At 62.0% G+C, this 22,360-nt stretch overlaps 1 protein-coding gene across 3 annotated transcripts; it reads right to left on the bottom strand.

The window, feature by feature from the left end:
* Positions 1-398: 398 nt before the first annotated feature.
* KCNC4 (potassium voltage-gated channel subfamily C member 4) lies at positions 399-21,843 on the bottom strand. Of its 3 annotated transcripts, none has more exons than XM_037038818.1 (4): positions 19,817-21,841; positions 9,351-10,287; positions 7,134-7,337; positions 399-1,611 (listed from the first exon to the last, which is right to left on the bottom strand). In XM_037038818.1, exons 1-4 carry the CDS (start codon positions 20,492-20,494, stop codon positions 1,556-1,558), a joined length of 1,875 nt encoding a protein of 624 aa, XP_036894713.1. In that variant the 5' UTR covers positions 20,495-21,841; the 3' UTR covers positions 399-1,555. The 3 variants fall into 3 exon arrangements, with proteins under 3 accessions (XP_036894713.1, XP_036894712.1, XP_036894711.1); XM_037038817.1 differs by having other exon boundaries at positions 399-1,549; positions 19,817-21,839; XM_037038816.1 differs by lacking the exon at positions 399-1,611 and adding an exon at positions 3,362-4,949 and having other exon boundaries at positions 19,817-21,843.
* Positions 21,844-22,360: the final 517 nt, after the last annotated feature.

Genomic DNA, 22,360 nt, shown 5'->3' with positions numbered 1-22,360 from the left:
TCTGGGCCTCAGAGACATTCGTTTGCCAGCCATCCAGGCATCTCAAGGACTCTGGTGTCCCTCCCCAGGGTCCTGGCCCACATAGAAATGGTGCGATTTGGGGAGGAGGGGAGGCCCCCCACACTGCCCAACCAGAATACGGGGGACCTCCCTACACAAACAGCAGCCTTGGCTTCCACGGGGGTGGTGGGAGGTCCGATGGCGGGGCCAGAACACTGCCTGAAGGCGGGGGTCCCCGGCTAAGTGCGAGGCCTTGGGCAGCTCACTTTTCCTCTGAGCACCTGTGCCCAGCTCTGAACCGACCATTCCTGGTGGGGGGTGTTGCCTGTCTCCAGGGTTGGGACAGAAACCCAGGGAAGTCCCCACAGACCCAGAGTCAGAAGGAGAGGCAGAGGCAGTCACTGGAACAGCAGGAGCAGCGGATGCCCCAGGTGTCTTTATTGAGAGTGGAGCACAGCATGACAGCCGAAGGCATGCAGACAGGGCGACGGGCCCCCCCGCCGCGGCTTGCCTCGGACACACGAGAGGAGACAGCTTTAGAAAAGGACCTACACTGGGGTGGGGCAGGGCGGGGAGGGTGGGGAGCGAGGCAGAGGAGCAGGAGGGCTGAGGGAGGGGCAGAGGCCAAGGTCGAAGGGGTCACCTGGCCTCTGCTATTGCACGCGTCCTCTGGCCACTGGCCAGGAAGTACAGTATTGCAACTGGTCTCCGCTCGCCCAAGGCTTCCCCTTCTCAGACACCTGAGCCTGATGGGCAGACAGACCCCTTCCCTGCCCGTCTGCCCAGCAGCATCTTTAAAAACAAGTGGACGAGAGAGACAGAAAAACCCAACGTTAAAAAAAAAGAGACAAAATACCCCCTCAGTCAAGGACACAGGCAAGGGGAGAGTGGGAGAAACTGCAGAGAAGCCCCTGGAAGTCCCCCCACAACTGGGGCATGGGGTGGGAGGTAGAACCCCAATCTGGGGTGGGGTGGGGCCAGTGGAGCAGTGACCCTGGGGGGCAATCTGGCCTTCCACAGGCCACTGGCCCACCGGGGTCACACCCCCAATGGAGTCTAGCCTGGGACTACCCAGCTGGACCGGCAGTTCCAGGCCCACTTTTCCTGGGACATTCCACACACATGTACAGCAGAAACGAGGAATCAGGGAAGGGATGGGAACAGGGCCTGGGGGAGGGTCAAGGGCTTGGGGAGACAGCCTAATGAAGACAGACCACCAATAGCACGTGCACTACACACAAGAGTATATAGTATGTATGAATATAGATACTATATGTGCATATATAGCTCTTCAATGTACAACAGAACAAAACGTCAGACCCAGATGGCTCCAGGCCCCGAGGGTCACACGGGAGGTTTTCCATCAGTCTTGTGCAAACAAGGATATCTGCGTCTTTCCCAGCGAAAGATTCTTGCCTGGGTTCCAGAGTTCCCCTAAGCCTCTGGCTTTCTGTCTGTCTGCCTGTCTCTCTCTCGCTGGTGCCGCTTTAAGAGAGGGTGAGCACTTCAGCCTGGGCATAGTTGGACGAGAGGGCGTCTTGGCAGGTCTCTGTGTTTAAAGAGCACAGGTGTGAGACACTGGGACGCACGCTTTCGGCCCAACATTGCCTTCTGGGGGCAGAGGGAAAGGCGTTCAGCAAAAGGAAGGGGGACACAAAGAATGAGAGGTTAGAAGGCAGGCAGCTGCCGACCCACAGGCTGTGGGCAGGAGAGCAGGCCAGGAGCAGAGCTGGACAGCACGAGGGCCCAGGTCTAAGAGGCCAGGAAGAGCAGGGATGGGTCAGAGTATAGGGGAAGCCCCTTCATTGTCCCTCTGCCCACCCAGCTCTGGGCCGATGGGCCTCCCAGGTGATGTCACAGCTCATCTCCATACGTGCTGAGGAAATGAACTCTGGGAACCGCTAGCCTGGGTCTTTAAAGCTCCAGTGCAGTGGAGAGAGGGACCCCGGCTGTGCAGCCTGGCATGAGGCAGGGGGGTAGGAGAGGTTCCTGCTTGGCTTGTAACCCACAAACCATCACCTGGGCTACCACCTGTCCCACTTGGGCTTCCCCTCACGGCTCCATCTGCCACTACCACCTGGGGCCCTGCCATTGTTCCATGGGCTGACATAGCCTGCCCAGCCCCCTTCCTCATTCTGGCAGGAGCACAGGGAGGGTCAGGAGAGAAGGCCAGAAAGCAAAGCCCCCAGGGAGCCCTCTGAGCATTACCCCCAAGCCTATGAGGTCAGTGGCCCAGGCCTGCCCTTGCCCTACCCTCCTAGTGCAGACACAGCTGGGTCAGTCAGGGAGGCTGCTGCAGGGGCAGGGACTTTGGAAGGTGACGCTTTCTGCCAAGATCAGAGGCCCTCCTCTCTCGGGAAGCGTGTGAATGGCAGCCCCCCCCCCCNGACCCCCCCCCCCCCCCCCCCGCTCCGACCTCCTCCTGTGCAGCCAGGGCTCTGGGCTCAACAGACACCTTCCCCTCTGGTTCCAGCTCAGAGTCACTCCTCTTAGAAGCCCTGGGGGCTGAGAAGTGGCCTCTAGGGTCACCAGGAGCCCTGGTACAAACTGGGAGGTAAGGTTAACAACTCCTACCAGACTGCTTCCCTGCTCTGCAAGGAGAGGCTGAGCCCCAGCTATAGAGGAGAAAGGCTTCTAGAAGCCAAGTTCAGGTCCAAGTCATGATGCAAGGTGAAGCAGACTGGGCTCTCAGATTGTCACTAAAAGGAGGGCCTTCCTGGAGGCCCTGTAGGCACGGCCTCCCCAGGCAGAGCCTGGGGTCTCTGAGTTCCAGAACCTTCCCCAGCGCCCTGGGAAGGCTGAGGTCCTGAGAAGTAGAGGGGCAGACAGCCTACTCGGCTCTCCCGTTTGTAAGGTCTGGGTCTCCCCGATGGGGGTCAGGGCTGGGAGGGACATGTGGGAGCCCTACTCCCAAGGCACTGGGGGCCCCAGCCTGGCACTCCTGCATCATGTCGCCCAGGGACATCTGTGCCTGCCACAGGGGTACTGTGAGCACACCCATCCCTGTGGGAGGGAAGGAGGCGGTGGGTGCCGTGGAAACCTGGGCTCCTGACAACTGCAGGGCCGCCGCCAAAATAGCCACCTCAGTTCCCCCGGAGCAGAAATGCAAGTCAGAGGAGGAAAGAGCTGTGGGGCCCGCGCTACACTGGACACCTTGCTCACCACGCCCGTCACAGCTGGGCCCCCAGAGCCAGGGAGCCCTGCGGGGGCAGGGCCGAAGCTGTCCTCACGAAGGAGCCGCTGAGCCCTGGCACTCGGAGAGGGGAGAAGCTTCCTGTCCCTGTCCCCTACAGGGACCTGTTCCTTTTTCTTGGTGGTCGCACGGATACCTCTGTATCTTCCCAACTCTTGAAGCAAGTGGGAGACAGGCCCCAGAGACTGCGGCAGGGCTGGGCCACCCCAGCTCCCACCTGGAACAGACCTTTCTGGAAAGGCACATTCCGGTCTGGCCGAGGTTGAAGGAGATGCGGCCTGGGAGGGGGGGGGGCGGGGGGCTGCCCACCCTCCAGGAGAGGATCTGACCCTTTTGCCCAGCTTGCCTTCTGGGGCGGCCCCCAGATTTCCCGGCATCCTCCTGAATACCGTCCTGCCGTACCCGTCTCTGCCCACCCCGGACGAAGCAGCTACTGCCTTTCCTTAGTCATTCCCTCCACGAAGTTGCATAATCTGACTCTAAAAATGGCCAGGCGCACGGCTCTGCTGTCAGGTCCCATTCCCATCAGGTGGAGGGGAAATGACGCCCCTCCGTCCCCAGGCTTCGGAGGGCCTGCCCAGGGAGCCCTGCTCTGTGCACCGCTGGGGGGCAGGGGAGGGGCTGGGGCTCAGCCCTCCCTGGGAGCGTCAGGGTGACTGTGCAGGAGGGGTGGGGGCAGGATGGCTGTCCCCACACTACCCCTCAGCTGCCCCTGCCCAGGGTGCACCCCGATCACACAGTGACTCAAATCTGTTGTGCTCCTGGGCTCGTTAGGTAAATGAATACACTTAATTATAGAAATTAGATGAGTCTCTGGTTCTGGCAGCAATACAGAGCGCAGAGGCTGGGTGGGAGCGGCAGGCGACTCAGAGGCTGGGCTGGGAGTGTGAGGCAGCGGAGGGGGAAGGAGAAACTGCCGTGGAAGCAGAGGAGGGAGCAGCGTGGTGAGGGGTGCCGAGGCTCGGAGCGCAGATGGGATGCTGGGCCCTGCTTCTGGGCGTCACCTGGAAAGGAGGGCCCCCACCCCCCCAGGCAGTGAGCAGCCTGTCCTAGGGCTTGGACTCTAGGGAACCCATGTGCGCCCCAGGCCAGAGCTGGAGAACAACGGCCTCTTCTCCGAGGGGTGGGGGGCACTGCTCTCCTCGGGAGAGAAGGCCCCTGGACACCAGCAGAGATGCCCCGCAAGACAGCCTTATTCCTTGCTGGTTGGGGTGTGGGATGACAGACAGACAGAGAGAGATGTTTAGTTGCGGGCTGTTGGCTTACTGGTTGAAGGCCACAGGGAATGGAAATGTATTTGCTGTGATTAAGGTGGGACCCTGTGGGGAAGGCAGGGCTCAGGGTCACAGGTCCTGGGGCCATGTTGGCCCCGCCAGCTCAGGATAGGAGCCAAGAGTAATATCCCCCCAGGTCTCAGGCCCAGACTTAAGCATTCTGAGGAGCTGAGTGCTGTGGAGGAAGCTCAGGGGCTTAAATTCTCTTGCCTCTGGCCCAGGTCCCTTGGGCCCCAGGAGGAATGGGGGCTGGCAGGCATGGGTGTGCCTGCTTGTGAGTGTGGGCCCAGGGGCTGGAGGGCAGAGGCGCAGCTACAAGGCCGAGTGCCCAGGGGGTGGGCTGGGGAGGGGGCGGGTGGGGAGGGAGAACAGGAGCTTTCTTGGAGGGTAGGGCGAGCTGAATCTGGAAGCCAGTGGAGACAGCCCCAGGCTGGTTGCAGCCGCTGCCGATAGGTTGTTTAGACTCCTGGACTTTTCACAGCCTTGGTGAAGAAAAGGCACAGGGGTCAGAGGGCTCGCTCCTCACCTGAGCAGCTCCAGGGGTCCCAGCAGGACAGGCCTACCTGGGAGAGGCTCCCTGGCTTTCCCTGGTCTCTGGGTCACCTGGGCTCCTTAGGACGGACTCCAGGGCCCCACACCCAGCTGACCTTTGCCCTGTTTTGTCCCTGGCTGAGTGCCTCTCCAGCTGCATGAAGACCCCAGCCCCCTCCTTCCTCAGCCCTTGAAAGCCTTAGTGAGCACCTGCCACCTTCCTCCCAGGGAGCTCTCACTCTGACGCACGCGCAGCTACAGGCGGACAAGGGGGTCCACGCCAGTGGCTGGCAGAGGCCTGTGCCCACCCACTCCTGGTCCTACATGAAGCCTGAGCGCAGAGAAGTGAGCACGGCAGAGTTTGGCACAGGGGAAAGTTGCCGAGCGCGCTGCACGGCCTGTTTCCCGGCCTGTTTCCCGGCAACCCACCTGTTCCCTCTCGAAGGTTACTCTAATTGGCTGAGCTACACGGTTGTTGCCAAGAAGCAGTGTGGAGGCATCTTGAAAAATAGAGCAGCCAGGCCCCACGAGCACCCAGAGAGATTTGGTGGTGGGGCGCAGGTGCCACGCAAGTCCATGTGCGACCCCTTCCCCGGGGGCCACCTGCTCCCCATACCTCACGGTCCCCTCCTGATGTGCACCCTCACGGTCTCTTCCACCGCGTTACTGCCACTGAGCCTCTCACAACGCTTGCTGGGTGAAAGCAGGGTTGCTCAAGTCCTGCACGAGGGGAGGCCCCTCCTCACATTCTGGGCTGGCCACTTCATGTGCCCCGGCCACGGCAGGGTCCAGGACTGACCAGGACACAGTGGAGCCTCTGTGTGTTTGGAGTGAGGGGCAGGGGAGAGAGACACCTCCAGAGCCAGAGGACTGGGGCACGCGGAGGCCAGGCATGACCAGAGGGACACAGGAGAAGGTGCAGCGGTCTGAGCCCAGCCACTTGCCACCCTTCGGCTGGGGCCGCTCCTCTGGGCCACCTCCTTCCACCTGCCAGGTCGCAGCCTCTGCTTCTGACAGCCAGCCGGCCTTGGGCTGACATCCGCCCCTCAGGCCCAGTGTGGGAGCGGCCCAGCTGAGAGGGCTGGGGCCAGGGGCCTGGGAAGGTGGCTCTGGAGGCTGCACGGCTGGACAGGCCAGGGGGCATCCTTGGGGGGGGTCACCCTTGGGAAGACTGAGACATCACAGGTTATTCCTACAGCAGCCTCTGCCCCTGCCTCAGTCAACCCAGACCTGGTCTGAGGTTTGGGGAGAGTGGGAAGCGGCAGGGGGATTGGGCTGAAGGAGGGCTTGTTAAAAAGTGGCCCAAGAACTGGGGCACGACTTTGTTTGCAGGCAGTCAGGGTGGATCCTGAAACCAGACGGTATTCAAGGAAGCTGGATCACCGGTCAGGGAAAGAAAGACAAGTAATCGGGGGCTGCGCAGAAGGAGCCCTGAGACCCTGGTCCCCAGTCACCACTGGCCCTCGGCCATCCTTGATCGTTCCTGCTTCTCACAGGCCAAGAACCCTGACTCCAGCGCCTGGGCCTGTGCAGGTCTCGGGCCCACTGGTGGTACTGCAGGCTTCCGGGACAGTAGGCAGTGGGCGGCCCCCCTGCACTCCCCAAGTTCTTCGAACACTCCTCAGATGGTACCCACTCTCCCTGCCCCCCACCCCTGGTCACCCTGTGGCTCTACTCAAGTCACATCCCAGGGGCTTGCAGAGCTGGGTCAGCCCTCCCCAGGGCTGATGGGACTGCTTACTTGGGGACCCTAAGCTGCGTGTAAGGGAGGCCGAAGGAAAGGCAGGCCATGACCCCGGAAAGTCAGGCCTGAAGGTCTCAGCAGGAGCCAGAGGAGGGGAAGGTAACAAACGGGGGTGGGGCAGGGATCCCATGTCCCCTTGCAGTCAGCACTTGTCTTCCCTGGGGGCACCTGGGGAGCAGGCTATGGGTACCTCCTGAGAATGCCACAGGCCTTTCTAAGGAAATCAGGGACTGGGGGTCAGGGCACCCATCCTAAAAGTGGGGGCTCCTCCAAGGCAGAGGAGATGGAGGCCATGGCCTCAGGGGCAGAGGGGACCTCAAGCTTTGTGGGGGACACCGAGGAGCCCCAGCTCTGTGGGGGCTCCCCCCCTGCCCTGCCTGGGGAGCTGTACCTTTCCGGACGCTCCCGTCAGCACAGGCATAGTCCCCAGCGCTGAGCAGGAAGCAGGCGGCGGCCTTCTTGTTTCTGTCCCGCGTGCCGGAGCGGCGCAGGGCCCGGTGCTCCTCGGGGCTGGGGGTGGAGGCCAGCGGCTGGGTGAGGCCTGCTGTCTCCTCATCGGACAGCACCGCGTTGGCTTCGCCGTTCTGCTTGGAATCTACGGGGGCAGACAGAAGGGACGCTGCGTGAGGGCCGAGGACCCTCCTCACAGGGTCCCCTGGGGTCGGTTAGATCCCAGACTAGTGTGTCACGTCATCCTGAGGAGGGGACCCAGGGTGTGGGCCTGGTCCTGGGGGCAGGGGGCAGGGGGCAGGATGCTGGCTCCCTCCCAGCCAACATCCCGGCTGAGCATCTTTCCTGGGAGATAGGCGCCATGAGCACGGAGTCCCAGGTCAGCTGCGGCTGCCCTGGGAGGTCGGCCCGGGCAGGCGGCAGACCCTGCTCCCTCCTCCGGTCTGGCTCAGGCTGACACTTGACAAGTGCACCCCTAGAGAATGCCTGGCTTGCTGGGGTGCTGGGTGGCCCTGCCAAGGCGACACAAACAGAGTGGCTTCCACGGCTGTCTGCCCGGACCCCCTAAAGGCAGTTACCCTTGTTCACCAGGCACCCGAGCTAGACGGCTCTCTGCACTTGGGGCTCCCCTGGGTCTGGGGGACGCTGGGGTGGAAGAGGCCCCATTTGGCTCTGGCTGCTGTGGGCTCTTTGCCCCAGGCTCCCTCAGGCAGCAGCTCAGGCGGGGTGGAGCCCTTGGATCTGGAGAAGGGGGACCGCTCAGTCTGAAGGCAGCAGCCTGGCGTTAGCTAGCAATGCCCTACTGTGGCCGCACGGGGAGGGTCCGGCTAAGGCGTTGCTGACGGCCACTGGTCAGTAAGCGCTGAACAGTGGCCTGTGGACTTGCACACTGTGATACCAGGTTTCCCTCTGAGCCCTGAATGGGCCTCGGGTGCAGCTAAAAGCCCCTGGGGCACAGGCCTGGGATCTCTATTCAGAGACAGGGAAGGGAGTAGCACTTTGGTGGGGCCCAGAGGGGGCATGACAGGAACGGAAACCTCAGGCTCCTGAGTGGCTTCAGCATGTGTGATGGGCACCCACAGGTGAGCGTCCCTGGTTAGGCACCTGCCCCGGCAAATGAGTCCCACTTTGCCCAAAGAGCCTAGCCAGGGGCTGCTACCTCAGTGTCCTAGCCCACTCCCAGGTCCGCGATGGCCTAGCACCCAGTGACCCCGCCATACCAGGAATCCCACCTCCCTTAGGAGCCCACCCCACATCCACCAGTTAGGTGCCCCCTCTGACCCAACTCCACCTTGCCGAGGGTTCATTAAGCCAGTTCAGGTGCACCTCCTGACCAGAGCACCTCCCTTCCCATCTCCTGACTCAGTTGGTAGGGACATTCCTGGGTGGCCCCTCCCATCTTTGAAAAACAGGGTTCAGACATGCAGGCCCTCCCTGTCTAGGACTCGGGGACTGGCTGCTGCAACCGCTCCCAGCCCTGCCTGGGCCACTGCCTCTGGGGTCCCCTCCGTCCCCGAGCCCAGGACTTGATCTAGATTGTGCTGCACAGAAGGCAGCTTCCCACCACTATTACGTCAGCAAGTTTATCTGGCCAAGAGGTGGCAGACTCGTAACTCGTACCTGTGGAGACGTGATTCTTGTGTCCACACACCTCCGAAGAATAGCGTGCTGCCCTCCAGCAGACAATGACAGTGTCTGAGATATGTAAAGTGTGTTTAACATCTCAGAGGACTTCGGTTTCTGTCATTTGTTTGGGTTTCATCAAAGGCCTGGGGTTAGGGTGTTAATATCATTCCTATTTCACAGGTGAGGAATCTCTGCCCAGAGAGGGTGAGTAACTAGCCTCAGGGCACACAGCAGAGGGGGCAAGATGAGATTAGAAACCTAGGCTTCCACCTTACAGCCCCAGGTAGCACCCATTGAAGCCTAAGTTCAGCGGGACACTCACGCCACAGACCCTGATGCTCCGGAAGCTATCAGAGAACCAAAGGGGAGAAAGAGTCGGCCTCAGCACTTTGCCCTCACAAAGGCATGAGCTACGCTTAGGGCGGCCCAGAGCAGGCAAGCACAATTCCAAATTCCAAGGGCGGAGGATCGCCGGGGGATGCCCCCAGCCAGGGCGGGAGAGGGGGCCTTCCCTCCTGACCTCCAGTCTCACCTGCCCGCTTCCTCTCGACCACGGCCTCTTCCTGGGCGTGGGGGCTGGTATCACTGCAGGTGCTGTCCCTAGGTGAGGTCTCCTCCGACTTGCAGTAAACAGGTGACTCGAGCTGGGGCGGCCGTGGCACGTGCTTCTTCCGTTTCTTGGGCAGCTTCTGCTTGGCCATGGCCAAGGAGTAATACATGCCAAAGTTGTTGACAATGACCGGCACCGGCATGGCAATGGTGAGCACCCCGGCCAGCGCACACAGTGCCCCGACCAGCATCCCCGACCACGTCTTGGGGTACATGTCCCCGTAGCCCAGTGTCGTCATGGTGACCACGGCCCACCAGAAGCCAATGGGGATGTTCTTGAAGTCAGTGTGGTCGTTGCCCCGAGGGTCGGAGGGCCTGGCGCCAATGCGCTCAGCGTAGTAGATCATGGTGGCGAAAATGAGCACACCCAGCGCCAGGAAGATGATGAGCAGCAGGAACTCGTTGGTGCTGGCACGCAGGGTGTGGCCCAGCACGCGCAGCCCCACGAAGTGGCGCGTGAGCTTGAAGATGCGGAGGATGCGCACGAAGCGGACGACCCTCAGGAAGCCCAGCACGTCGCGGGCGGCCTTGGACGACAGACCGCTCAGCCCGACCTCCAAGTAGAAGGGCAGGATGGCCACGAAGTCGATGATGTTCAGCAGGTTCTTGACGAAGTCCAGCGTGTCCGGGCAGCACACGATGCGCACCAGGAACTCCAGCGTGAACCACAGCACGCACACGCCCTCGATGTAGGTCAGGATGGGCTCGGTCTCCATCTCGAGCCGGACGTGAGTGCTGGTTATGTTCCCCACGCGGTGGATCTCCGTCACGTTGCGGTCGATGTTGAAGGCCTCGTGCGTCTCCAGGCAGAAGGTGGTGATGGAGACCAGGATGAAGAAGAGAGAGGTGAAGGCCACTACCTGTGGGTGGGGGAGAGTGGGGACAACTTTAAGACAGGGATCTCTGGGTGGAGAAGGTGGGGACCCGGGTCACCAGGCAGTCTATTAGGGACGGAGAGGGCTGGGATTAAAGCAGTCAGGAGCTAGAGTCCCTCCTCACAGGGTCCTCACCCACCTCCATGGGGGCTTTAAGGTCATATTTCCCAATCACTGCCAGTGCCTAGAAGTTCAAGGCTGCTCTTGGCTGGAAGCCCCTGATGATAGCTGCTCTGCCCCTCTCACTGGCCAGCTCTGCCCACCTGTAACCCAGGTGCACTTCAAGGCTTCACTGTCATGGCGGGGGAGTCATTGGAACCTTGTTGGAACGCCACTCTGGCCCTGGAAGTCGGGGTGGGACCTGACTCTGCACTCCTAACAAGTTCTTGGGCCAGGCTTTGAGACTGTGTCCTCCAAGGGGGACGCAGGACCCGCAGCCGAGCGTCACCAGAGAACTAGTTAGGAGTACAAATCCTCAGCCCCTACCTGAACTCCCTGAATGAGAAAGCTCGGGGGAGGGCCCCTCAGTCTTTTCTGACACACCTTCCAGATAATTCCGAGGCACACTCAACTTTAAGGTCCACTGCATTATGGGAAACGCCCTGAGGCAGGTGGCCAGAGGGAATGACCCTGGCCTCTTTCTACCAACTGAGCCTCTTACGCGCCAGCCACGACCCACCTCCAGAAGCCCCAAGTCCAAGCCTCTCTTTCTTGCTTCTCACCTTGGGGTGTCCCAGTTGGCCGCCCCGCCAGTGAGAGCGCTTGAAGGAAGACACACACCAGACAGGGCAGTCTGGGCAGAGTAGGCACCCCTCCCGATAGCAGGCATTTCCTGGACCCTGAGCCCTGAAGAAGAAGAAACTGCCCCCACCAGGATCCAAGCCTGGCAGCAGCCAGTCCCGACAGCTGCTGGGGTCTCCAGGAGAACCACAGTGGCACTCGGCAGAGGAACGGCTGGGCTTAAGTGCCCAATCATTATGAATGGAGATGAAATGCATGTGTAATAGCACCAATTACGAAGCCTTCGTCTGTGATTCATGCGATGCCATTCACCACTGTCAGGGCACCGGGAGCCGGGGTCCAGGGCCCACCATGCCGCCTATTCTGCTCGGTGGGTGGATGGGGGCTTCCTCCCTGAACATAGGGCTGAGCCAAAGTTGGTGGGTGAGAGAGGACATGGCACCCCCGTGTTTACCCCACGCCCAACTCCCCCCTTCTTCCCCGCCATGGCGTTGCCTGCCTAATGAGTGACGCCTCTTGGAGCTGCTCTCCTCCCTGGGAGTCTGTCTGCACCAGGAGGGGGCGGTGTGGGGCACGTGCCTTGCTCCTCCTGCCACTAAACACCTACGGAAAACACAGGGAGGTCGGGGCAGCACGCCCAGGGCTCTGGAGGAGGGGCAAGTCTGAGGAGGAACTTTGGGGATGAATGGGCATCGGCTCTCTCTTCCGTGCCTGGCCCAGTGGGGTCCTCCCAGGGACTTGTGAAGCAGGCCCATCTTCCCACTTTACAAAGGAGGAACTGAGGATCAGAGAGGTTAGACACCTGCCTAACGTCACACAGCCTGGAAAGCACGGAGACCACTTGAACTCAGCACTGCTTCACATCAGAGGCTGTGCCTTCTCTTCACATCCATCCCCAACCCCTGCAGGGCACGGCCCATTCACAGGCCCAGGGGAACCTTCTCTGGGCTGTCACAGCTGCTCCCAGATGACCGTGTCGCCCTTTGGGATGTGGGCCTGTGGCTTAGGACAGATACCGTCACACGCTAAGACTTATTTACACTTGAACATGGGTGAGCTGACCAGATAGAGCATGGGAGGGGGTGGCAGACACTTCCTCCACTTGACCACTTGGCTGGTGCTCCTCCTGCCCGCTTTTCCCCACGAAGGTGAATTTCAAGCTCCTTTCCTGGCCTCCATGTTCATCCCCCGGAAGCAAAGGGAGTTGGGGTAAGGAGTGGGGACAGTGCTGCCAAGAAGCATGGGAAGCCGTCACGTGCTCCCTCTGAGGAAAAGCTAACCAGGAGACTTACCCACCTGGGAGCCCAGTGTGAAGGTAATTAGTGATTCAGAAAAACAAGCTCAAGAGGAGCTGCCAAGGGGTGGGGTGGAGGGGGAGGGCAGGGAGGGCCATGTGGCTGGGCCCCGGTCACCTGCAAGGCCCGGGAGCTTGTCTTGGGCCTCCCTCCACTGCTGCCCCAGGTCCTTCTGAGGCAGGTCTGGCTGAGTGCGGAGCGTCCCGCTTGCATTAGGATTTACCCCCTGAATTCCTGCCGTGTTCACTCACTTTAGCTTTTTTTTTTTTTAACACTGAGCTGTCCCATCTAGTCACCTCTACCCCTCGCTGCCACCTCTCAGGAGATGAGGGCAGGTAAAGGGTAGCCACCTGTGTCCGCTTCTCACAGGCACCAGAGACGGCAAAAGACTTGCTCAGGGTGGACCTAAGGGCCAGGTCTCCCGCCCCTTGGCTGGAGCTCTTTCCAGTTTGGCCCTCTGGCCAAACACGTGGGGACAGTCCACCCCTCCTGGATGGCATCTAGGGGGGCCTGCATCTCCCCTCCCCCCTCTCTGGGGATGGCAGCAGGTGCTCAGCAGGTCCAGGAAGCCCTCCCTCCGAGGAGACAGGCAGACGTGAGGCTGAGCCCTGACAGGGGCGGGGAGGTGGACTCTGGCATGCTGCCCTTCCGGGCCCCAATCATTCCTTTCTCCCCTATGTTACTGTCCAAATACGACTGCTTGGTAAGTGGGGGCCCTGCCTGCAAGAGGGGCTGTCACCTCACTAGGCCGTCCCCTCTGGTGGCGGGCACAGTGCTTTCTTTCCTCTCCCCACTCCTGATCGGGGGGGTGGGGTGGGCTTCCTGGGATGGAAAAAAGCCTGGAGGAGGAGGCGGCACCACCCTGAGGGAGGGGTCACCGGCCTCAAGCCTCCCGTTCACCCCACTGGGCCATCCCACACAGCGGGCAGCGTGTGTGAAATCTTCCTTCCCACCGGCCCCTACCAAAGGGGACCTCTCTCCTTCGGAGATAACTCGGGGCACGGCTCTGCTGGAGATCAGAACTGTCCAGGCAGAAAACTGCCCAAACAGCCAGGCTCCTGTGAACTGGCCAGGCGGAGTCAGCTCCTCTCCTGGCATCTGGGAGGGTGCAGGGTCGCATCGCCTGGGACAGGAGGGGCCTCGGCTCTGGGCAGGAGACCGCTGTTTCTCCAAGCTTGCCACCCCCCGTGGGCCCCTCCCTCTGGCTGGCTGGGGGCACTCCTGTCCCCAGAGACCCAGGTATTTCAGCTAGTGGTCCAGTGCTGTGACCAGCTTCCTCCACCAAGCTCAGCCTGGGACGGTCCTTGATGAAAATGGAAAGCCTCACACTGCTGGGCGCAAGGTGGGCTCCACTGCTTACTTCCCAGGAGACCCTGGGCAAGTTTCTTAACCTCTCTGATCTTTGTTCACCAAACATAAAGTTGAGCACCTACTAGGCCCCAGACACTGTTCTGGGGGCTGAGGAAAAGCAAGACACAAAACAAGACAGCCCTGTCCTTTAGGCCTTACATTCTAGTGGAGGGATACTGTCAACAAATGAAAAAGTGAAATATATAGTATATCAGATGGTGTAAGCACCAGACAGAAACATAAAGACAATGGGGGGTAAGGAGCAGGAGGCTGGGGGAGCCATTTCAGAGTGCTCAGGCCAGGCCTCCGTGCCAGGCTGACACCCTAGCAGAGACTGAAGGGGTTCTGAGAGGACCCAGAGGAGGGGAGAGACAGAGGGGACCGGCAGGGCAAAGGCCCCGAGGCTTCGGCACGCTCGAGGTGCTGTGGGGCTGAGGGTGGGGCTTACCTTACAGGGCTGCTTTGAGGATGAAAGAAATGGCATTTGTCAAACTCAGCAGAGAATGTCTCAGGAATCTGGCACAGGCCAGGGGGCGGTGGGGAGGTGACAGACACCAGTCACTGGAAACTGAATACAACCAATGGGGGCAGGGAAGGGGAGCCCAAGGAGGGAGGGCCAAGGAGACAGATGGACAGATAAACATAAGGAGACTCATGCCCGGGAACCTAAATTAAGGATGAAGTGTAGGAGAAAAGAAATGTGAGAACACAGCCGAAGGCACTTGCAGAGGAAGCGCTGTGGGGACGAGATGAGGAGCTGAGCCTTCTGGGGAAGCGAGATCCTGGAGCCCGGGAAATGCTGGGAAGTGGGCAGCCCTGAGGTCTAAGAAAAGGGAAGGAACGGGCGTCTGCAAGGCAGGGCACCTCTGAGCTGTCCCCGGGCTCCTGGGGGACAGCCTGCCCACCCTATGAGATCCGTGTGTCCCCAAGGCAGAACCTGGGTCTTCGGACCCACACTGGTTTTAGGGTCCAGGACCAGCCTTTACCTAATCCCACACCTGTCGCACCAGCACGTGGGGCCTCTCAGGGCCCCTGAGCTGCCACCTGCAGCCAGCGAGTCCCTGCCCCGTGGGGAATCCAGTGGCCTGGCTGAGCTGGATTCCCCATGGCCCTGGGCCCTGAGCTCATCCATCTGCACGTTGCCCATCCTTGTCCCAAGCTGTCCTTTCTCTGCTCGAGCTCATCCCCTGGCCAGAAGCTCCCCGCTTTCCTCAGCCTGCACGGGTAGACACCACCCACACTGAAAACTTACTTATTTATAACCTGCCTCCTTCCAGAAATTACCTCAGGGAGCTAAGTCACCACCCTGCGGGGCCTCCCAGCTCACCTTCTGCCTCCTGGTGGACGCGGCCCTGCACACTGCCCCCGCCCGTCCCTTCCTCCCCCTGCCTCCGACTGAACTTTATCTTTTAAGATGCCTGGGACACCGCTCCTGATCTGTCTCGTATTGTCATTGCTGTGTCTTGTCACCTAACTTCCCTCCACGGCCACCAGTTGCCCCTGACCTGGCCCTTTTCAGGGACGAGCAGCCCTTCTGATGCGTCTCTGCACTGACAGAGCCCGGCCCGGTGTCTGATGGTAAATGTTTCCCGAACTGGAGCCCAGAGGCCTGCCTGCCCTGTCTCCTGGTCCCAGGGGGGCTGTCTTGAGGAGAGATGGTCAGCCCCACTTGCTGGGGCTAGAGGGGACAAAGGTGTGTGTGCCTGGCACCGCCAGGCACCTGGGCTCTCAGACTCTGTGGTTCTCCAGGTTGGGCCCCATCTGCTGCCTGACGGGGACCCCTGCTCAGGGCCAGGTAACCATCACCCAGCAGGGAGCTGGACAGAGGTCGTGGCCAGCAGCTCACCCAGGCACAAGGATGGCACTGGTATGCTGGTGTCCAGGCCCACGCTGTCCATGGGGCGGGGGAGGGGCCTGGAGGCTGCCTGTTCCCTAGGCCCAGCCTTGCCTGCCCCTCCCCTGACTCTCCAAAATAGCCCAAGTTTATGGTACCCCCTCCCCCACTTCACACCCAACCCCAACCAGCAGCAGAAACACCTCGTCATCCACAGACAAGATGTTCAAGAGGCAAATGTCGGGCCAGAGAGAAAAACAGAGAATCAGCCCAGGAGGACGTGGAAGCTGCCTCAGGGCAGGTGGAGGAGGGCTGTGGGCCTCAGCCTGACACCCCCCTGACCCCCCAGAGGACGTGGAGGGACTGTGCTAGGGCCTGCTGGCACACCCCCCCAACCCCGGGGCACCGAAGGAGGCAGGGCAGCCAGCACCTGGGCTGGGCTGGCTGGCTTTCCCTAGCCCGGAGGGGAGGGACCCGGTGACCCCTGTCCTCATTCCAAAGCCTGTCATGCCCACTGGCCAGCTGGTCTTAGGCAATGCCCAGGCCTGGGGGCAAACGTACTGGGCTCTGCATTTCCTCCCTAGAAGGCCTTGGTTTCAGTCCTCGGCCTGGGCCGGGGTGCCTAGTCTCCTTATTTTTTGTCCTATGGAAGCCCCACAATGAGAAAAAACACAGCAAGCTCAGATTCGGGCAGTTCTGGGGAGGGAGGAGACGGGAGCTTTCATGTGGAGTGCAAAGTGAGGGAAGCAACAGCAGGACAACAGAGGGGCCACTCTGAGCCCCCCTAAGGCAGAGGACCCCCAGGTCGCAGCCCCAGGAGGTGCAGAGGCAGCCACATTAGCAGATGTGGATTCACGAGATCCGGCTTTGAGTCTAGTTTACCACCGAGTGGCGACCTTGAACAAGCCCCTCTGGGCCTCGGCTTCCTTCTCTGTAAACTGAGGTTAATAACTTCTGCCTGACATGGGCCAGATGAGATATTCGAAGAGAGCAGAGGCGACGGCACGCAACACCCAGCAGATGCTTCGTCAGTGTGCAAACCCAGCTCCAGCCGCCTGCGGGGCACATCTTCTCCTTAGAAGGGAAACCTCATGGAGAAATTCTTCCCCGGGAGTGATTTGGCCAAAGCAGGACTCTTGTCCTCAAGGGGGTTGACAAGTGAGCTAGGCCAGCCCAGCCGCTGGGACCTCTGCAGAGTGGGCGAGGGGACCTCTGTGAGGGAGGCGAGTGTTCCCCGTCCCATACATCAGCCTCCTGTCTGCCCTCGGGAAAGGAGGAAGCACCCGATTCTGGCTGCTTCCAAAACCACCGGTGGTCTCTCTTGGCCTGCAAAGCCACCCTGGCTGTCACTGAGCCCCACTCTACCTGGGACTGAGGACAGTGGGCAGGTGGGGACAGGACCAGCTTGTGCTTGCTGCCAGGTCTGGCCAGAGAAACGGAACCACAGCACCTCGGCCCATGGGCCCAGCCACGGTGAGGGGAACAGGGGTGAATACCCTCTGTCTGACCTGGGCCGGGCTGGTAGCTAGACAACAGGCTCCCACAATCAGCTCAGCTCACTTCCCGTTGGTGTCTGGTCTGCTCCTGTCAGAACACGCTATTCAAACCAGACTCTGCGTGTGGAGAGATGCCTGGGGCAGAGTCCTGCTCCTGGGCCCCACCAGCCCTCAGTGAGGACCCCAAGGCCATGGGCACAGCACTGCTGGTCCCTGCCAGGGAAGGCACGCACACAGACCCAGGTGACTGAGTGGGGAGGGCCCAGGCCCAGAAGTGTAAGAGAGGAAGTGTCACCGTCTGCCCTGGGGCTTTCCGATGTCACCCAAGGGAAGTACAGACCCTCAGAACACCTTCCACAGGAGAGTGAGAAAGGAGCCAGTTCCCCACCATTAGTGGAAAAGGCATGGTGTAATGTGGGGCAGTGGGTGTCGGTGGCTAGGGGGTCGGAAGCCCTGGCTCTGACTCACGGCCGCCACTGGGTGGCTGTGTGATCTCCGGCGCGTTGTTTACCTTCCTGCAGCCTCGGTCTATTAGTGGGGATAATGCCTCCACTGTAAATTCATTGGGAGGATTAGAGACTAGTGCTAAGTATACGCATGGAGTGCTCAATAAGTCGCAGTTGTCATTAGTTAATTTTTAAAAAAATTCTGTGTCTTCATTTGAGTTCCAGGAACAGCTGAAGGCCCCCTTTGCCTGGGCTCCTGTGCAGGAAGCCAGGGCTCAGTGACAGGGGCTTTTTCAAAGCCCAAGGCAGCTGCGACACTGGTCTCAACAACCAGAAGCCAGAAACCCGGGGTGGGTTGCTGGCTCTGCTATTGGTCCAGTGTCTTTGACACGATGCTGAACAGCTCTGAGTCCTGGTCTCCGCATTGCTTCCATGGGGACCCATGACTGGCCCCAAACCTCCCACTTCAACTGGAACACCCTGGCTGACATGACTGTACACCAAAAAGACCTAGAGGACCTCAAGGGGCTGAGTAAGCTCAGAGCCCCTGGCTGGGCCGCTCTCCAGTGAGGTGAAGAGGAAATAAACTCACTGATGGTGCAGCCCCTTGGAATCCAAGAGGGAAGAATCCGAGAAGGCGCGAAGTCCCCAGAGAGCCCGGAGTGCTCAGGAATAGGGCCTGGCTCCCCTGGCACCTCACTCATCTCCCCGGCTGGTCCCATCCCCATCAAGCTAAATCTGCCTCCTCCCTCCCCTGCCCCCCACTTCAGAAGAGTCTGAATTATCTGCACTTGTCTCTCCCCCACCCCAGGGTACACAGCCAAGAGAGGACACCCGCAGGGTCAGAAGACTGCACTGAGAGACCCACAGGACTCACAGCAGACCCAGGCCAGGGCGTGACCTCGCCTTCTGAGCTGGCGTGGGGGGCATGGGGGAAGGAACTAGGGCAGCTGACCCTGGCTTCATTCGGCCCTGGGGAAGGTCCCTGCCTTCCAGCCCTGGGACACCTGCAGCCCTGCTAGGCCTGCCACGGCCACAGCCACGGAGACCTCTGTTCCTCCCTTGTCTTCCAGGCGGGATATCCACCCGCCCCGGTCTGGCAAGCCCGCCTGGCCTGCACCCCACTGCCCCACCTCCTGCCCTCTCTTGGAGGGGGTGTGCAATGAAACTCTTCCTTCCACGACCAGGGGGAGGGCCAGCCCCGGAGGTGCTGGGGACGGCAGCAGGGCTCTGAGACTCAGCAGCATGACAACCTGGGACACCAGAGGTGACAGAACCAGTCCCTAGACCCAACACACAGTGTCCCAGAGAGGCCCCAGCCAGGCTTCAGCTGCCAGCCACGAGACCAGACGCCAACCCAGGGCTCCCTTTTTCAAAGACTCTAAAGCCACCCTTCAGGGCTGCTTTCCACTGCCCCACCACCCCCTCCCACCAAGGGGCGTTTAGGGAACCTGGATGGACTTAGGGAAGGAGTGCTGGGAAGGGACTAAGCCACCCCCAGCCCACCTGGTTCACCCATTTCCAGCAGAACCCTGAACCAGGGCTTTCCGGGGAAGCCAAGCAGGGAGAAACGGCCGCAAATCTGGGCTCATCACCAGGCAGCCTGTGGCCCGCCACCAGCTGTGGGGGCCCGCAGGGCCCAGGCATCAGGCCCTTCCTGTGGAACTCTCTCCTCATCCCCGGTGAGGCCTGGACACCCGGGTGTCCAGGAAACCTTCGGGGTAGGCATCTTGTCACCCTGATAAGAGGCCTTCCCCAAATCTGGGATCACAGGCCCGGCTTCTGGTCCCAGCTCTGCCTTTTCTGAGCAGAGGACACGGAAGCCGGTGTCCCCCTCTCGGAAACTCCTAGTTCCTCTCACTCTGAGCCGCGGGGAGGATCTCAATGAGGTGGCACACCTGGAGGCAGCTTGCCAAGGGCACGCCACAGAGTGGGCGCTAAACATACTCTGTGGTTTTCTTCCCCTGAACCCAGCCTGACCCCGGAGAAGGCCTAAGAGCAGCTCCCCTCCAGGGCTCGGACCCTGTGGAGGGTGGGGGTAAACCAACACAGGGGGCCTGTGCAGACAGAAGGCAGGGAGAGCTCAGCAAAGCACACCCCCAAGTACTGGGAGGCGATACAGCAAAACAGCCCAGTCCAAGTAGTAAGTCAAGTGTGTGCCATCTCCTGATGAGGCGTGCAGGGGACAGGGCAGGGGTGTGATACTCCTGGGGGCCTATGGAACGCTGCGGGGACAGGGAGGGAAGTGGTGAAAAGCTGGGTCAGTTTGGCCGAGGATCCTTCCTGCCTCTACCCACCACCACCCCGGCCCCCTTGCAGGCCTGAGAGATGGCCCAGGCTCCTGCCACTCACCCTGGCCGCCCTGGAGGAGTAGGGATCCTCGAAGAGTGCCCACATGCGGGGTTGCCAGCCTCGGCAGCCCCCGGACCCGGCTCCTGGGCCCGCGCCTCCCTCGTGGGGCCCCAGGCGTTGCAGGGCCAGCTCCCGCTCCTCATCGCCGGCCTCATCTCCCTGTCCCGCGCCACCACCGCCTCCGTCCGGGCTCTCGAAGATGTCCAGCGCCTCCTCGGCGTCGCGGTGCTGCCGGTAGGTCATCCAGCAGCAGGGCTCCACGTCGGTCTCGTCGATGCCCCAGAAGGTGAGCTCCTCCTCGAAGAGCGGCCCGCACACGTCGGCGGGGCAGTGCAGCTTGCCGGTGCGGTAGTAATTGAGCACGTACGCAAAGACGCCCGGGTGCCGGTCGAAGAAGAACTCGCAGCCCCCGCCGCCGCTGCTGCCGCTGCTGCCCGCGCCGCCGCCATCGGACTCCGGCCGCCCCCCGCCGTCCGGATCAGCCAGCCAGGCGAGGCGGGTGCCCGGCAGGGTGCGCAGGGTGCTGCGGTAGGTCTCATGTCGCGTGCCGCCCACGTTGATGATGATCTTCTCCGACGCCTCGCCCTTGGCCATCTCCTCCTTCAGACATGTTTTGGACGGAGGCTTGTTCCCCGACTTGCGCCCGCGGTAGGAGGAGACACACACCGAGCTGATCATAAGAAGCGCTGCGGGGCTTCGGCTTGGGGCGGCCGCTGCCCTCCAAACACCCTTCCCGAGGAGGCAGCGTCAGACGGGGGAGGGGGAGGAGACGACAAGGAGGCAGGAGGCGGCGGCAGCCCCCTCTGCAGCGTGGCCCTGCCCCTGCCTCCCCCCCGGGGCGCTGAGCGGGAGGAGTTGGTGCACAGGTGGTTGGGGTTTGGGCAGGCAGCCCCGGGAGGGAGGCAGAAGAAGGAAAGGAGAGCCGAGAACCCCAGCGAGGGGCCGGAGGTGGCGGGGGTGGAGCAGGGGCAAGCTCCCGCGCTAGGACTGGACACTCAGACGCTCTGCGCCCGGGACACACCCCCACTTTACCCCCAGAAGGCAAGGAGGCGCACAGTCCCGGCGCACCGCGAGGCTCCGGGGCGCGCGCGCGCTCACTCTCACGGGCCACCTTCTGGCTCCCTGACCGCGCCGAGCCCCGGTAGCGGCCGGCTTCCCCGCGGTGGCGGCGGCAGCGCAGCAGCAACAAGTCTTCCGACCGGCTGCCGGGGCCGGGCCGACGCTCTCACGGCAGCCGGAGCTCCGCTGGCCCGGGCTCTGTGCGGTCAACACAAGGCGGCGGCGGCGGCATGTGGCCTCTATCCCCCATTCATAAATCCAGCGCAGGGCACCGATGGCGGGCGGGGCTGAGCTGAGCGCGGCGATAGGGCGGGCGGGGGCTGCGCAGGGCGAGGCGGCGGCAGGAAAACAAGCGCACCCGCAGGAGCGAGCCTCAGGTCCTGCGTCCGCGGCTGGCAGAGGCTGGGAACGGCGCTGGGTTGGGTGGTGCGCGGCGGAGGCTACGCTGGGGCGAAGGGGGCCTCAGACGGGGCGTCCTGGCTGCGCCAAGCCCAGGGGGCGGGACTGCCCCGGGGAGCTGGATTTGGGCACTGGCGAAGAAGTCTCCCGGGTGGCGGCCAAGCGGCCAAGGACACCTGCAGGCTTCCTGGGATGCGCCAAGTGGGAGCCTCAGCGCAGCGCCCCGGCACCGGGCTCCTGTGATCTGGCGGCGCTGGGAGCCATGCCATCCACGCGTCTACCCATCTCCCGGGGCGCGGGCCTTGGCTCGCAGCAGGGGGTGGGCGAGAGGTGGCCCAGCGAGCGGGAGGAGGACGCCGCGGCGCCGGTGGGCTGAGGCTCAAGGGGTTCTCTGTCTCCCTCCGGCGATGCTAGCAGACACCCTTCTCCGGTGGCGCCTTTTCCTCTTGGGCTCCGCCTCGCCCGGGCGCGCCCTTCGCTGGGCGGGGTGGGCGGGGCGCGACGCGGGGCCGATAGGGCTAGCTGCAGGGCTTCGGCGACTCGATCTCAGCCTTCCTCGGCCAGGCCGAGCCCAGCCGAAGCGCGTAACCCTCTCGCCGCCAGCGCCCAGCCCAGCGCGCCACCCTTGCGCGCCTCCGCCACCTTCTCCGCTCGCCCCACTCCGCCCGGCTCCCCGCCTCCCCCGAGCCCGCAGCTCCTCCCACTGCAGCCCGGGTGACAGAGAAGCGCTCTCCACCCCTGACCTCTAACCTCCGCTCTCCCCTTCTGGCGGTTTCGGTAGCCCCCTCCCCGCCAAGATGGTCTCTTTGTCGTGGTTTCATTGCGGCTGACTGGAGGCGGGATAAGAAAGCGAGTGCAGAGATGGTGTCCCGTTCTGCCCCAGACACCCTGCTGGGCCTCCTGACCACCCCGCCCCCATCCTCCGCCTGCCAGGCCCTGCCAGGCCCAGCCAGGCCCAGCCAGGCCCAATTGCCCGGGGTCTCGATGCTTACCTCCTCTGTCACACTCATGGGATCCCCGGCGGTGGAGTGGGGACCACGCTGGCTCCTGGTCTGGGGGAAAGGAACTGGAGTCCTGGCGCTGTTA

This window comes from Sturnira hondurensis, unplaced genomic scaffold (assembly GCF_014824575.4).
Source record: "Sturnira hondurensis isolate 20B ecotype Veracruz unplaced genomic scaffold, ASM1482457v3 Scaffold0024822, whole genome shotgun sequence".
In the NCBI taxonomy this organism is placed as follows: domain Eukaryota; kingdom Metazoa; phylum Chordata; class Mammalia; order Chiroptera; family Phyllostomidae; genus Sturnira; species Sturnira hondurensis.
This window is presented reverse-complemented; position numbering and strand designations above follow the sequence as displayed.

Bases quoted from the DNA above. Each gene is read 5' to 3' on its own strand.
- KCNC4 (XM_037038816.1), bottom strand. From the start codon at position 20,494: ATGATCAGCTCGGTGTGTGTCTCCTCCTACCGCGGGCGCAAGTCGGGG. The intron at 10,288-19,816 runs GTGAGTGGCAGG...CCCCACCCACAG, and splicing joins ACTCCTCCAGGGCGGCCAGG to GTAGTGGCCTTCACCTCTCT. The intron at 4,950-7,133 runs GTACAGCTCCCC...TTCTTCACCAAG, and splicing joins TGACGGGAGCGTCCGGAAAG to GCTGTGAAAAGTCCAGGAGT.